The sequence below is a fragment of the Nomascus leucogenys genome, chromosome 2, assembly GCF_006542625.1.
Source record: "Nomascus leucogenys isolate Asia chromosome 2, Asia_NLE_v1, whole genome shotgun sequence".
Taxonomy (NCBI): Eukaryota; Metazoa; Chordata; class Mammalia; order Primates; family Hylobatidae; genus Nomascus; species Nomascus leucogenys.
The window spans coordinates 81,558,103-81,571,168 of record NC_044382.1 but is presented as its reverse complement, the minus strand read 5'-3'; the positions used below and the strand labels follow the sequence as shown (position 1 = coordinate 81,571,168).

The 13,066-nt window shown below is 43.3% G+C and overlaps 1 protein-coding gene across 1 annotated transcript in view; it reads left to right on the top strand.

Moving 5' to 3' along the window:
* DCTN5 (dynactin subunit 5) overlaps window positions 1-12,367 on the top strand; it is a 28,538-nt gene extending 16,171 nt beyond the window's left edge. Inside the window, exons 3-6 of the mRNA XM_003261677.3 lie at window positions 1,026-1,144; window positions 3,694-3,805; window positions 8,132-8,234; window positions 9,553-12,367. Of these exons, the coding sequence (XP_003261725.1) occupies window positions 1,026-1,144; window positions 3,694-3,805; window positions 8,132-8,234; window positions 9,553-9,650 (432 nt within the window). The 3' untranslated portion in view covers window positions 9,651-12,367. The remainder of the gene's footprint in view (window positions 1-1,025; window positions 1,145-3,693; window positions 3,806-8,131; window positions 8,235-9,552) is intronic.
* Window positions 12,368-13,066: the final 699 nt, after the last annotated feature.

Genomic DNA, 13,066 nt, shown 5'->3' with positions numbered 1-13,066 from the left:
TGGCGCGATCTCAGCTCACTGCAACCTCCGCCTCCCAGGTTCAAGCGATTCTCCTGCCTCAGCCTCCCGAGTAGCTGGGATTACTGCAGGTACCTGCCACCATGCCTGGCTAATATTTGTATTTTTAGTAGAGATGGGGTTTCACCATGTTGGCCAGGCTGGTCTCGAACTCCTGACCTCAGGCGATCCACCTGCTTCGGCTTCCCAAAGTGTTGGGATTACAGGTGTAAGCTACTGCACCTGGCCAGAAAAAAATTTGTAATGAAATAAAATATTTTATTGACTCTCTATATCCTCTAGGAAAAATGTCTAAGCTTCTGTGCTTAGCATACATAATTCCTCATAATCTACTTGCATGTCTCTTTCTTACTTTTTCCAGTTACAACTCCAGCATGTGCACTTTTTAACCCCATTCATTTATTCAGCAGACATTTTGAGGGTGCCTGCTCTTTACCAAGTATAAGGCATTAATCCTCCCAGACTTACAGGTTGTGTTAGCCTCTCTGAGCAACTTCTGGGGAAGCCACATCTTACACTCTGCAGTGTAGCACTTAGAATCTGAATTCAGAGGTTGGGAGATGAACCAGAACTCCAGTGGGTCCACGTCTTGGAGCATGAAGTTGGAGGTAGTACTGTTAAGAAAGAAGACAAAGGTAAAGCAGCCAGAACTCTTGGTAAGCAAGCAGCCAAGGCTTGGGGGGCACAAGGACCTACCCGAGCAAATCTAAAGAGACATATAAGCCAGATCTGCTATAGGTGTTCTCACTAAGTGCTCATTCAGTGAGTTCTATTCATGGGGGATTAAGGGCAAAGCTTGTGATACACTAGGAACATCGCTAACTGCAGTCACTGTCATGAGGGCAGTTCTCTTTTTACCTTACAAGTTACTCCTTTTGGTGGAACATTTGAAACGTTCTGTCAGAGTGGATTGTAACATAACTCAGAATCAGTATCTCATCATCTACTCTTTTTTGTTACGTCTTAGGCTATGTTGCTGATTTTTAAAAATTTGCTTTGTCTTACAGACCATTGTGATGAATGACTGTATTATCCGAGGGGATCTGGCAAATGTAAGAGTTGGACGTCATTGTGTTGTGAAAAGTCGTAGTGTCATAAGGCCACCATTCAAGAAATTCAGCAAAGGGTATGTAATTTAATTACTTTTTTCAAGTCTTGGGCAAGAAGCTGTCACTGGTGGTGTGGTCCATGTGTTGAGTTGCGGTATAATGACTAGGTCTGTCCTGTTCTTTGAAGCACTGAGTAAGAGTTCACCATAATGAACACAACTCTGCTGGTGGTTGTCTCGGTCTGGTTGATGATTGGTTGCCACAAACAGAATCCACTAATACACTGGCAAAAGCAAAGGGTTTCTGATCAAACAGACTGGCATATATAATGGAACCTAAGAGTAGGAAAAGGAGCAAGCCAGGCCTCACAAGGGACCGGAACCTGGAATTGGACAGCTAGCCGGAATCAAGACTGTTTTGTCTACCTATCCCTCTCTGTATCTGAGATTGTATTTTTTCTTCTATACTGCCCTTCTCTCTGCATTTCTACTTCCCTTTTCTCTCTTACAGATACCTGCCCCATTTGTTCATGGAGCCTACCTTGCTGCCTCAGCCTCTATTTATATCATTTCTCCATTTAGGCTTCTAGCAGACACCAACTAGAGATCTTATGTGTTATTTCCAAACTCCTGAGAGAGAGAATCTGATTGACTCACCTTAAGTATCCCCGATCTGAACGACTTTGACCCAAAGGGCAGAGTCAAGTCAGGTCCACTGATCCTTCAGTGAGAATAAAGACTGTCCAAGAAAGGCCAGGGACAGAGCAGGCACACTGACCACCATAGCTGATATGGTGCTAAAGTATTCTCTTTTCCTCTTTGCTTCCCTCCTCCTTGGCTAATGGGTGCCCTCCTGGCACCCATCTGCATTTCATCCAATAAGTCAGCAAGCATTTATTGAGTACCTTCCTCACACCTGCAGCTGGGTTGTAAGCTGAGAATATATAAAGATAGATAAAATAAAATTCCTGCCTCAAGGTTCCCAAAGTCTAGTTGTAGAAGCAATTAACATAATCAGATAGCGACATATGACAGCTACTATATGATGTGATACACCTGTCACAGAGGTATGACCATGGTTAGGAAGGAACAGAGAAGGGAGCAATTAACTCAAACTAATGATAATACCCAGAAGTATATCATGCAGAAATAATCCCACATTTCCAATAGTGATGTTGGATTCCAGGCTTTCCGTGACATACAAGAACTGGATCAGGGAATCATTATAAAACATTCACATGATTAGCTTTGAAGGCTACTAGGGGGAAACCAGAAAACCTCCTGGGTACCCTATTATGGTTTTATATGGTGTGACTGATACACTACTAGAGATGTTGAGTAACAGCATTATTGGGTTGGATATGGCACAGGAAAAGCACCAAGAGTGAATAAGGGGTTTATTGCTGAATGAAGGGATGTGTAAATAGGAACAGTACATGTGAGAAATGCAGAAAATATGAAAGTGTAAATAGCAAAACGTGAATAGAAGCTGAATGTGGATTTTTTTCTACCTGCATATCATACCAGAACCAGATAATACTATCAAACTTGGAATCTTAAATTTAAAATTAAAGAACTCTCAGTACTGCTACAGACTGTGATGAGATCAAGGAATGCATTGCTGCACAAGAGGTACAGACCAAAAATACTAATGGTTAAGGAAGATGTAAACAAATTATAGGTTCATAGAGGACAGGTATCATCTCTGAAAAAATATTCTGGACAGAATAGAACAGAATTGGAATTCTTCTATACTGCCCTTCTCTCTGCACTTCTACTTCCCTTTTCTCTAGTGAGCATCTAGCACTTTATATTCATTCTAGTCCAAATATTTTACATCCCAAGGTATAGAAATTGCATATAAATGTGATCACAGAACCACTGTCAGTGACATTTGAGGAACCCTAGAGAATGGGATGGGAATGATGTCAGATATCTGGAGAAAGCCTGCTGACTCCTACTCAAAGTCAATTAAGTTTTTCCTAAAGCCGTGGACTAGGTAAGGTCTCCTTGTTATATATGCTCATAACTTGATATTGTGTTTCTGTAGCCCTTATCACAGTTGTCACTACTTACTATTTAATCTCATTTCTTTTCTTGATTGTAAGCTGCTCATGGACAGTGTTCTGTCTCTTTTGTCATTATTGTAGCCCTAATTTCTAGCATTGAGTCTGGCACATAGTAGTCACTCACTGAAATCGGTGAATGAATAAATTTTTAGAATGCTGAATGTGGAAACTATAACCCATGAGCCTACTGTCAATTCCCTGGAACATTATAGGGCAGGTTACTAGAAATATGATCTGTGAGCATTTTCAAAGGAAATGGGAATGAACAAACGTTCATTGATTTTTATTTGGTACCTGCTCTTTTAGCTTTGAAGATCTTGCCCCTCCTGCCTTGGTTTTTCCTTGCATATTTCTTTGGTGTACTATTGCAATTTTGAACTAGTAATCATATTCATTTTCTTTAATATTGTATAATTTTTCTAGCCTGAGGTTTCTTTCCTTGCTGGGAACAGTCTTGCTAAGATGATAAAGTTCAGATTATGATCTGTAGTTCTATAAACCTTGACCCAAAGTACATCATCTTGACCTTTCTTTGTTCATCTTCTTTTCCTCTTCTAGTGTTGCATTCTTTCCTTTACATATTGGAGACCATGTCTTTATTGAGGAAGATTGTGTGGTCAACGCAGCTCAGATTGGTTCCTACGTTCATGTTGGGAAGAACTGTGTGATTGTGAGTATGATGACTTGGCTGGTGAAGCAGCCTCACTTTGCCTTCAGCTCCCATCCCTCACATTGGTGGGACCCTGTTTCTGTGACCAAGCAGGGCAGCAGTGGTTTCCAGTCTTCCCAGAGTTGGATTTTTCTTGACAGATACGGAATTTTTTCAGCTGGGTGAGGTGGCTCATGCCTGTAATCCCAGCTGTTTGGGAGGTTGAGGCGGGCGGATCACTTGAGGTCAGGAGTTTGAGACCAGTTTGGCCAACATGGCAAAACCCTGTCTCTACAAAAATACAAAAATTAGCTGGGCATGGTGGCGCATGCCTGTAGTCCCAGCTACTCGGGAGGCTGAGGCAGGAAAATCACTTGAACCCAGGAGGCGGAGGTTGCAATGAGCCAAGATTGCACCACTGTTTTCCAGTCTGGGCAACAAAGCGAGACACTGTCTTAAAAATAAATAATAAATACGAAGATTTGGAATGTTTTCTAGACGTTAATACTGGCAAGTGTTTATCAAGTCTCCTCTATATGATGTTAAACTCTTTCCTTTGATGATTTAATTTAATCCTTACAACCATTCAAATGTGTTAGGTGTTATCCCTATTTGCAGATGAGAAGACTGAGGACCTTAAATATTAAGGGATTTGGGGCCAGGTGTGATGACTCACCTGTAATCCCAGCACTTTGGGAGGCCAAGGCAGGAGGATCCCTTGAGCCCAGGAGTTCAAGACCAGCCTGGGCAACAAAGCAAGACCCTTTCTCTTAAAAAAAAAAAAAACAAAAGTTAAGGGATTTGATAGGGCTAGAAAGCAGTAGACCTGGGATTTAAACCCAGGCAATATGATTATTAGCTATGCTGCTATATGGCCTACTTGTTGCCTTACTTCACGGAGCTTACAGTTTAATGGGAGTAAGGAAATCTGAAGGGTGAGTTGAAATTGGGGGAAAACAGGCATTTCAGGAAAGAGATTCACATGCATAAGGAAGGGTTCGAGTCATCAAAGGGCATTTACATGTAATTCAGGGTGCAAACGGGCCCCTTGCTCAGCAGAATCTGTAGGACCCTGGTCCATTGGAGCCTAGGAATAGGTTGATTTAACCCAACCAAGGTTTAACAAGGTTGGATTTCCTGTGATTTCTTAGATGATGAGCTTGATTTCAGTTGGGATTTATGAGAACCATGTTGAGGGAAAATGTTTTTTGCATTTTAAATTTGTACTGCAGACTAGATTCTAGGAAAAGCCAAGACTCTGTTTCTTTAATGACCATTCCCGTTAATATGGAGCCAGCTCTCTGCCCTGGATAAGATTCAGACCCTGAAATATCAAAAAACTTGCAGAAACCAAACAGTTCACATTCCAGGAGCTATGAGGGTACAGCAAAGGTGGACAGAAAGTCTTTGGGACAAGGGGAAAGTTAGTAAAGTTCATCCTCTCCCCTCACCCTAATTGCTTGACAAAAGCTAGCTTTCCAGCTGGGGTTTTCTGACATTTTCCTTAGCAAAGTGAAGATATCACCACAGTAGCCTAGTCGTATAACCCTGTCGTTTATCCTCAGAGCGAAATGTCTGAAAGGTTAAATCCAAATTCTGTTCCCAGTGCTTAGGAAATTCTACTAATCCTGTTGTCAGATGCTCTTGTTTTTATGCCACTTTTTAATACATCATTTCATGATATAGTCATTGTTCCATGTTGGCGGTACTTGCTGAGCCTTGACAAATACTCAATCTCAGGAGGGATTCTTTTAGAATTCTAGAATCTCAGCATTGGAAGTAACTCTTTTAGTCCAGCCATCCCCATGACACATAGCTCCTTCCTATAACATCCCATGTGATAGTCTTAGTTTCCGTTTGGATATGCGAAGATGTAGGTGTTCATCAGAATTGCCCAGATGCCTGAAGGAAAAGCTTAACAAGCAATATTTATAGGCACTGTTCCTGTACTATGAGTTTTACATTTATTCTCTCTATTCTTGACAACCTCCCTGCATATTTGGTTTTCCATCATGTTTCACAGATGAGGAAACCAAGGCTCCAAGATGCTAACTTGGTTGTACAGGATATATAGGTAGCTGTAGTATTAGCAGCACGGTTGCAGTTGTTAACTCCTTGGAAAGCTCTCTAGGGAAGAATAAAGAAGTAGTTTCAGGCTGGGCGTAGTGGCTTATGCCTGTAATCCCAGCACTTTGGGAGGCCGAGGCAGGAGGATCACTTGAGGCCAGGAGTTTAAGACCAGCCTGGCCAACATGGTGAAACCCCGTCTCTACTAAAAATACAAAAAAATTAACTGGGCATGGTGGCACGTGCCTGTAATCCCAGCTACTTGGGAGGCTGAGACAGGAGAATTGCTTGAACCCAGGAGGTGGAGGTTGCAGTGAGCCGAGATTGCACCACTGCACTCCAGCCTGGGCAACAGAGTGAGACTCTGTCCCCCCCGCCCCCCCAAAAAAAAGAGGTTTCAGCTTTTACCTCCTCAGCTATTACCAGTACATTCATGCCTAAGAAATACCTACATTTTAAATGTTTAATTTGATTGATCAGTCTACCCAGACACCTTCTGAAACCCAGTTAAGCATTATTTCTCTAAGTGGGCAAAATGGCCAACCAGTGGACAGAGCAGGTGCCTTCAGGCTGCATGGTGGCTGGTATACACAGTGAAAATATCCCATCAACTAGTCTTCTTTTCCAGGGCCCTTTGTCTGTGGATCCCTCCATGGGACTATATCATGCCTTATGTAGCACGTTGGGTGTCCTTTTACTCAGTGCCTCATGAACTTAGTCTGAGTTAGTAGGAGCTTAGTCATGACAGGAATTCTTACCGTTTATGTTAATTTGAGGTCACCAGGGAAGATAGTTGCCATATTTTTGAAATTGCCACTAGCAGGTAACCCATGGAAGATAACTTTACAAGGAAGAATGAAGAACTACAGTCGTAATGTGCTTTCGAGCTAAAGATGTTGCCAAGTATTGTCACGGCTGTTATCCACCTAGCTGGAGAGAGATCAGCCACTTGGGAAATTCAGAGCCACTTGGGAAATTCACATGCTTTCATAAGAAGTTCATTTAACAAACTACCTTTTCCTAGAAAAACATGTGATTTAAGTGTTTAATAATGGGGAAAAATTTAAACACAACCAAATCAATCATGTTCTTTGCTAAAATCTGAGGTCTGGACTGGTTAGCATTGTCCTGGTATTTGTAAAGATTTCCACATTCTCAGGTATATTTTCTGATTGTCTAGCCAGGATACCAGTGAACTAACAGGCCCTGATGTAAATGCAGTCAAAAATGATCAAAACTTTCATTTCCTCAGCAAGGAGTCTAAGATACAGCTGTAAACTGTACACAGAAGCCCCATGAAACAGATGAGTCTCTCAGACCTTACTTCTTGCTCTCTCAACGCTGTGGATCATGGCAGAATTGAAAAGTGGTGACAGTGGTTAAAGTCAGGGATGAGGTTCAAACATCCACATGACTATCACTCACCAGTGGGAGAACAAATGAACTAATAGTTTCATCTCCACATGAATTTGTCAGGATTTTTCCAGTTTGAATTGACAAAAGAGCAAACCAACCAACCAACCTTAAGCTGGTGGGTGTGGAGCAGAATGGGTGGTGAATATAAACCAAGAGTACAGGAGTAGATCCTAATGTCATGGCCAAATGGCTCCAGGGGTTCAGCCCATGTTGTAAGAATTAGTCTCCATCTCTGTGCTGCTTTCCTCTGGGAGATTCACTCCCAGGCAGGTTCTTCCTTCATGGAAATAAGATGCCTATTCCAGTCTTCCAGCCTATCCTCTGGAAACCCCAGTGGGAAGTGCTGCTTTCCCCAGCAGTCCCAGCAAAAGCCCTGAGGTTGGGGTCCATCAGACTAATTGGGGTCATATGCTGACCTATTATTGTTTCCAGGCTTGAGGTTTGGTGTGTGGACTGAGGGGTGAAGCACATGGATGAGATGGGGATGGGAGGGTTACCAAGGAAAATACATGTTCTGTTACCAGAAGAAAGGCGAATGGATGCTGGACAAGCAAAAGCACAAATGTCCACTAAATCAAAGGGAAAATTCAACAGAGCTCATGGAAGATTGAAATTCAGTCTGTAATGCCTGAGACAGTTTGTCCTGTCTCTAGCATACAGCCTTCCCCCGCAAATGTACACAAACACACACTCTCACAACCTTGCTGCCTCCTTCTCGTCAGGTACCACCTGAAGCAGGAAGTTGCAACCAACCCTCTTGTCACTGTCCCTGGCTATTACATGATATCATGAATGGGGAAAATAGAAAGGAGGCTTTCACACAGTAGACTGATCCATTTCCTATTAACAAGATTTTAATTTCAGGGGCGCCGATGTGTGTTGAAGGACTGCTGCAAAATTCTTGACAACACAGTATTACCTCCAGAAACTGTGGTTCCACCATTCACTGTCTTCTCAGGCTGCCCAGGTAACCTTGGGTGTTGATTAATTTTATTTTAACTTCCTAAAACTCAATTGTATTTTCCATCACAAAAGTAATGCATACAATTCCTATCTCTGGCAATATGTTGGTAGAGCTAACTTAGAAATTCACCTGTACAAAGTATCTAGAAATGCTACCTAACATATAACAAGCATCTGTTTAAATGCATAATTGGGTTCACCAGAAAATAAGGAAATTATGAAGGGCCAAACACAAAGAGGAAACTAAGCCCAAGCTGTGAGATTGCACGGGTTAATGTTGTCTTCATAATAGAGTGATTTGAGGGGTGATACTCATGTCGGGATGGAAATAAGCCTTGGATCCACACATGGCAGAGAGATCCTCAAATACTCTTAAAGGATTCCCTCTCAAGGAAAAGTCGATGTAAAACAAATCTGCTGCCAACACAGGGAATGTACAAGAAAGCATTTCTTGCCTGGCCTGGGCTCTGGGTAGAAAAAGTCTGTCTAGAGAATTTTAACACTGGGCTTACCCTCACATTGGTCATGGGTTTAATTTCTACATTCCACATGGCCCAGGAATTCCCAGACTGAAAAGTTAGCATAAACCATGGTCTTAAGACCAGCAATACCTTGGGGATACCTGAGAGGGGCAAATATTAATACGTTATCTCTGGACCTTGGCTGATAGAACACTCACAAGTAAAGCCCATCAGGAGCCCCGAGTTCCAAATTATAAAACGTGAGGAAACGAAAGTGATACATACTTCTCTCAGAAAACTTGGAAAACAGTGACAAGCAGAAGGAAGGAGAAAACCTCACATTCCCTTAGCCCTACCCCAAGACAGTATCTTCTTCTCCATGTTGTTTTACACAGCTGAAATCATGTAGCATATACAGAGGCACGTCATAAATTCACAGATGGAAAATAATATGAACAGAGAGATTTGACAGTATATAATACCTACCACTGAGTGGTTTAATTGTTTTTCTAATTAAAAAATAAATCTCATCTCTCAGATCATTGAATCTGAGTTTCTAAGATGAACAAAATCATCACTCAGATTCTTTGGGGAGGTATTTGGCCATTCTACCCTGTCATGCATCTCTGCTTTTGCAGAAGAGGAAGGAAAGACTTTTGTTTAGTAATTTCTCCATATTGGGGTCCTGTTGTGAAAAAGTTTAGCTGTTCTTAGCAAGCGCTGGACCAGAACAGCCTCAGCAATTGTTTAAGTGATTGTCAGACATGCAACTGATTGAGGTGAGAAGGATATTGCCAGAGAAGTATCTTAACCTCTTGTAACTTCTTCAAGCTCCTTAGAGCTGGGTCTTTCTTTCCTCAGGACTCTTCTCAGGGGAGCTCCCGGAGTGCACTCAGGAGCTGATGATTGACGTCACCAAGAGCTACTACCAGAAGTTTTTGCCCCTGACACAAGTCTAGCATCTCTGCCTCATGTCTTGAATCTGCTTGAGCTCTAAGATGAACCTGGGGACAAAGTGAGCCAGTCAGCACCTACAAAGAGCTCTTGTGTCTTTGACATCTACCACCCTCCTCCTTTTAAAACATTTATTTAGAATTTCTCAATCTTCAAGGCTCTAAGCGCTTAAGAATTCACTAACAGACAGACTATCTGGAGGAGCTGTCTTCAAATGCCGTGCTTACACCTTATCTATGAACAGTCACTTTGTACCATTATCTGTGGAACACAGAATCATCTGTTCCCAATACTCCAGCCCCTTGGTCCTGTGGATGGCTGGATCCCGCCTGAAACGGACCTGCAGAGCAGCAGCACCCTTCCGGTGTGGAGGCTATGTAGCTGGTGCACTGCTCACGGCCATTCACTGCCCATGCTGAGCGCCTCTCACACAGGTAATGCCCAGCTTTTCTGCTGCTAACACATTTGGCCAGTTGTTGCAATTGCTCATAATCTTGGGAAAGGTGTTTGTGACTTTTCAGAGCCCAGATTCCTGTTGGCTATTAAAACTTGAAGTGTTTCTCTCTCTTCTTCCCAAAATGACCTTAGCTGTCCTAGGATAGTTAGTAAAATACTTTTTAGCATTTTGACCTAGGGCCTTGGCTTTCACTAAAAGTGGGGACCTCAGCATCCCAGATTGTAATTTTGCCAAGTGTTGGATGTGAGTCTCTCATGTGGATGCATTAGCCAGGCGGTTACTCCTTGCTTCAAGGTACTTACCTTATTTCATTAAAGACACCGCATTTCTGAACTCTTGCTCCCTGGCCTAGAACCATTCAGCCTACCCTGTTTTTGCCATAAACTCCACAATTCACACCAAAATGTCTGTGCTTAGAGCTCATTCACATACATACATGAAGGGCTCTTAGAATCAGTTTGTGGGCACAGAGCCTCAGGAGTAAATGAAGTTGCTAGGGCTGTTCTTACCATCTCCTTCTGGCCAAATGGCACAACCTTTCCTGGTTCTGCTCTGACCTCTTAGCTTAGAAGGAAGATTTAGAAGTGAGGGGCTAAGAAGGTTGTCCTTGCGTAATGCTCTGATCTGTAAGTGAATAGGGCAGAACAGTTCAGCCTTGAGGTTAGAATTTAGCAGGAGCTATCCTGACTTAATATCCAGTTGTGGGGTTTGCACAACAAAACAGCTGTATGTAATCATTGCCACTAGTTCCATCTAGAACTCCTTTCTAGTTTGTCATTTTTCAAATGTTTATACATTAAAATCACCAAAATACATAGCTTTGACAAGATGGAAGTTTATTTCTCTCTCCCGTAACAGTGCAGTGATAGTCAGCTGGCCCAGGCCAGGCAAGGGGCTGGTCCATGATGTCATCAGGCACCCAGGTTCCTACTGTCTTGCCATGTGGCCACAGTTAGCAACAAAGGAGGCTGTAAATTTAGTTTCTACTTGGGCAGCCAAAACTCTGAGGAAGGAGTTTCTGCTAGTAAAAAGGAGTGGGGGAAGAATGGCCATTGGGAGACAACAAGCAGACTCAACCAGGCCTCTTTGTTGGCTTCCTTTCCTCCTGCTGCACATGAGCCTTCTCCGTGCATTTGGAGCTATGACAGCTGACAGCTCCAGACCTGCATCCTCCCAGCTTGGGGGGCCTGAATGAAAGGTTTCTTCCCTTCCAGTTCTAATTTGGAAACTCCCAAAGTTCTCAATGGTTTGTTGTGAGTTCCATGTCCTCTTGGATCAGTCACTGTGGCCATGTGTGTTTGGCCACATGATTAATCCAGTCTGGGTCATGACCTTTTCTTCATCCAAAACAAGGTGGTGGGAAGACAAAAACAATAGCTACTACAAACAATAGGAGTTTATAATTATGTGCTGATGTATTCGAAGATGTGTTGACAGTCATGAGTGTGTATCCTAGGAAAGGCGAGCTGGACTCTGTCTCCATGGTGGCTCTCACCCCAGGGACCTAGGAACAGCCTGTCACCACACAATTACTTTTATAACCCTAGAAAAGAAAATCTCCTTGTCCTCAAAATACTTCCAGAAGAACAACCAGATGGGAAGGACCTTGGTTGGGACTCTTTCCAGTTCACTTGGGGCAGAGGGAATTTAATGGCTCACGTAGCTGAAAAGGATGGGCTAGATTGGGCTTCAGGCTGCATCCCAGGACTCCAAACAGGGATCTGTCTCTTTGGCTCTCAGCTCTGCTTTCATTTGAGTTGGCTTTATTCTCGGGCTTCACAGTGTGGCCCCACAGCACCAGTTATTGATAAAAAGAGCTCCCTTTGCTGACAGAACTGCTGGATTTGGTTCTCATTGGTCCAGACGAGGAAGGTGTCCAGCCTCAAGTCATCATTGTGGCCAGGAAGATGGAATACACCGAATGGACAGGCCTGGCATGTACCCATAGAGACTGAGAGTTGGTACTGGTGGTTGTGGTGGTGGATGATATTACCTGAAGAAGGGACAAATGGGTGCTGGGCAGGACAAAGCATCAGCTGTCCAGTTCAGGCCTCTCCTCTTTCCCTGGTGTCTTCATTTTCCTCCCTCCCTCTGCTGTCCCTTACCCCCTGCCCAATCTCTTATTACTCCTGGTCTTGGGAGGTGCCTTCTGAGGATACTCCATTGGGGGTACCTGGGCCTGGATTAGAGGGCAGGGGGAGGATATTGCCTAGCCAAAGTGGGTGTTCAATAAAGAACCATTTGGAGATGGTCTTCTGTCTGGAACTGCTTCCTTTTTATTTTATTTTTTTCCCCATATGAGCTGACTGAGCCATGGAACTGCTTCCTTATGGTCCCCATAGCACCTTACCGAGGGGCCCTTATCAATAGAGTTTTAGTTATGTACCTGTGTTCTTGTCTGAACCCCCACTAGCTGTGAGCTCCTGAGGAGTCAGGCCTGAGTTTGTGGGTCATCTAGCACATCCTTAATAGAATGATTGCCTGGATGTGACCACCCTCACCCCCAACCCTCACACACCCTGCCAGCATGCCTCAGACCTTACTCCAGCTCAAGATAAGTCTCAGATTGCAGGATCCCTGGTGCAGGGAACAAAGGTGAATGATTGTCTTGTGAGCCTCCTGTTGACTGATTGTGTTTTACATGGCTGCACAGAACCCTTGTGGTTATTTGGGGTTGGTGGTGGCTTCTGTATTAGTCACTTCTGCATGAACCAGTTCACTCAGGATCTGAGGCCACAGTTCCTTTCTTAGTCACTGACCCATCTGACAGACTTGAAATTAATCAGACAAACTTTGTTCATAGTTAACATATCCTTGGAAGTTTCTCAGCTATAAAGAAGAGGTCTTGGTGGCTAGGGAAGCCTTTCTGTGCATCCTGTTCTATCCAGTGAGAGCCTAGAGGGTGCTGCCCAGCCATATTCTGGCTAGTCTCAGCTATTCTCCTGAAAAAAAATCGGCATCTGA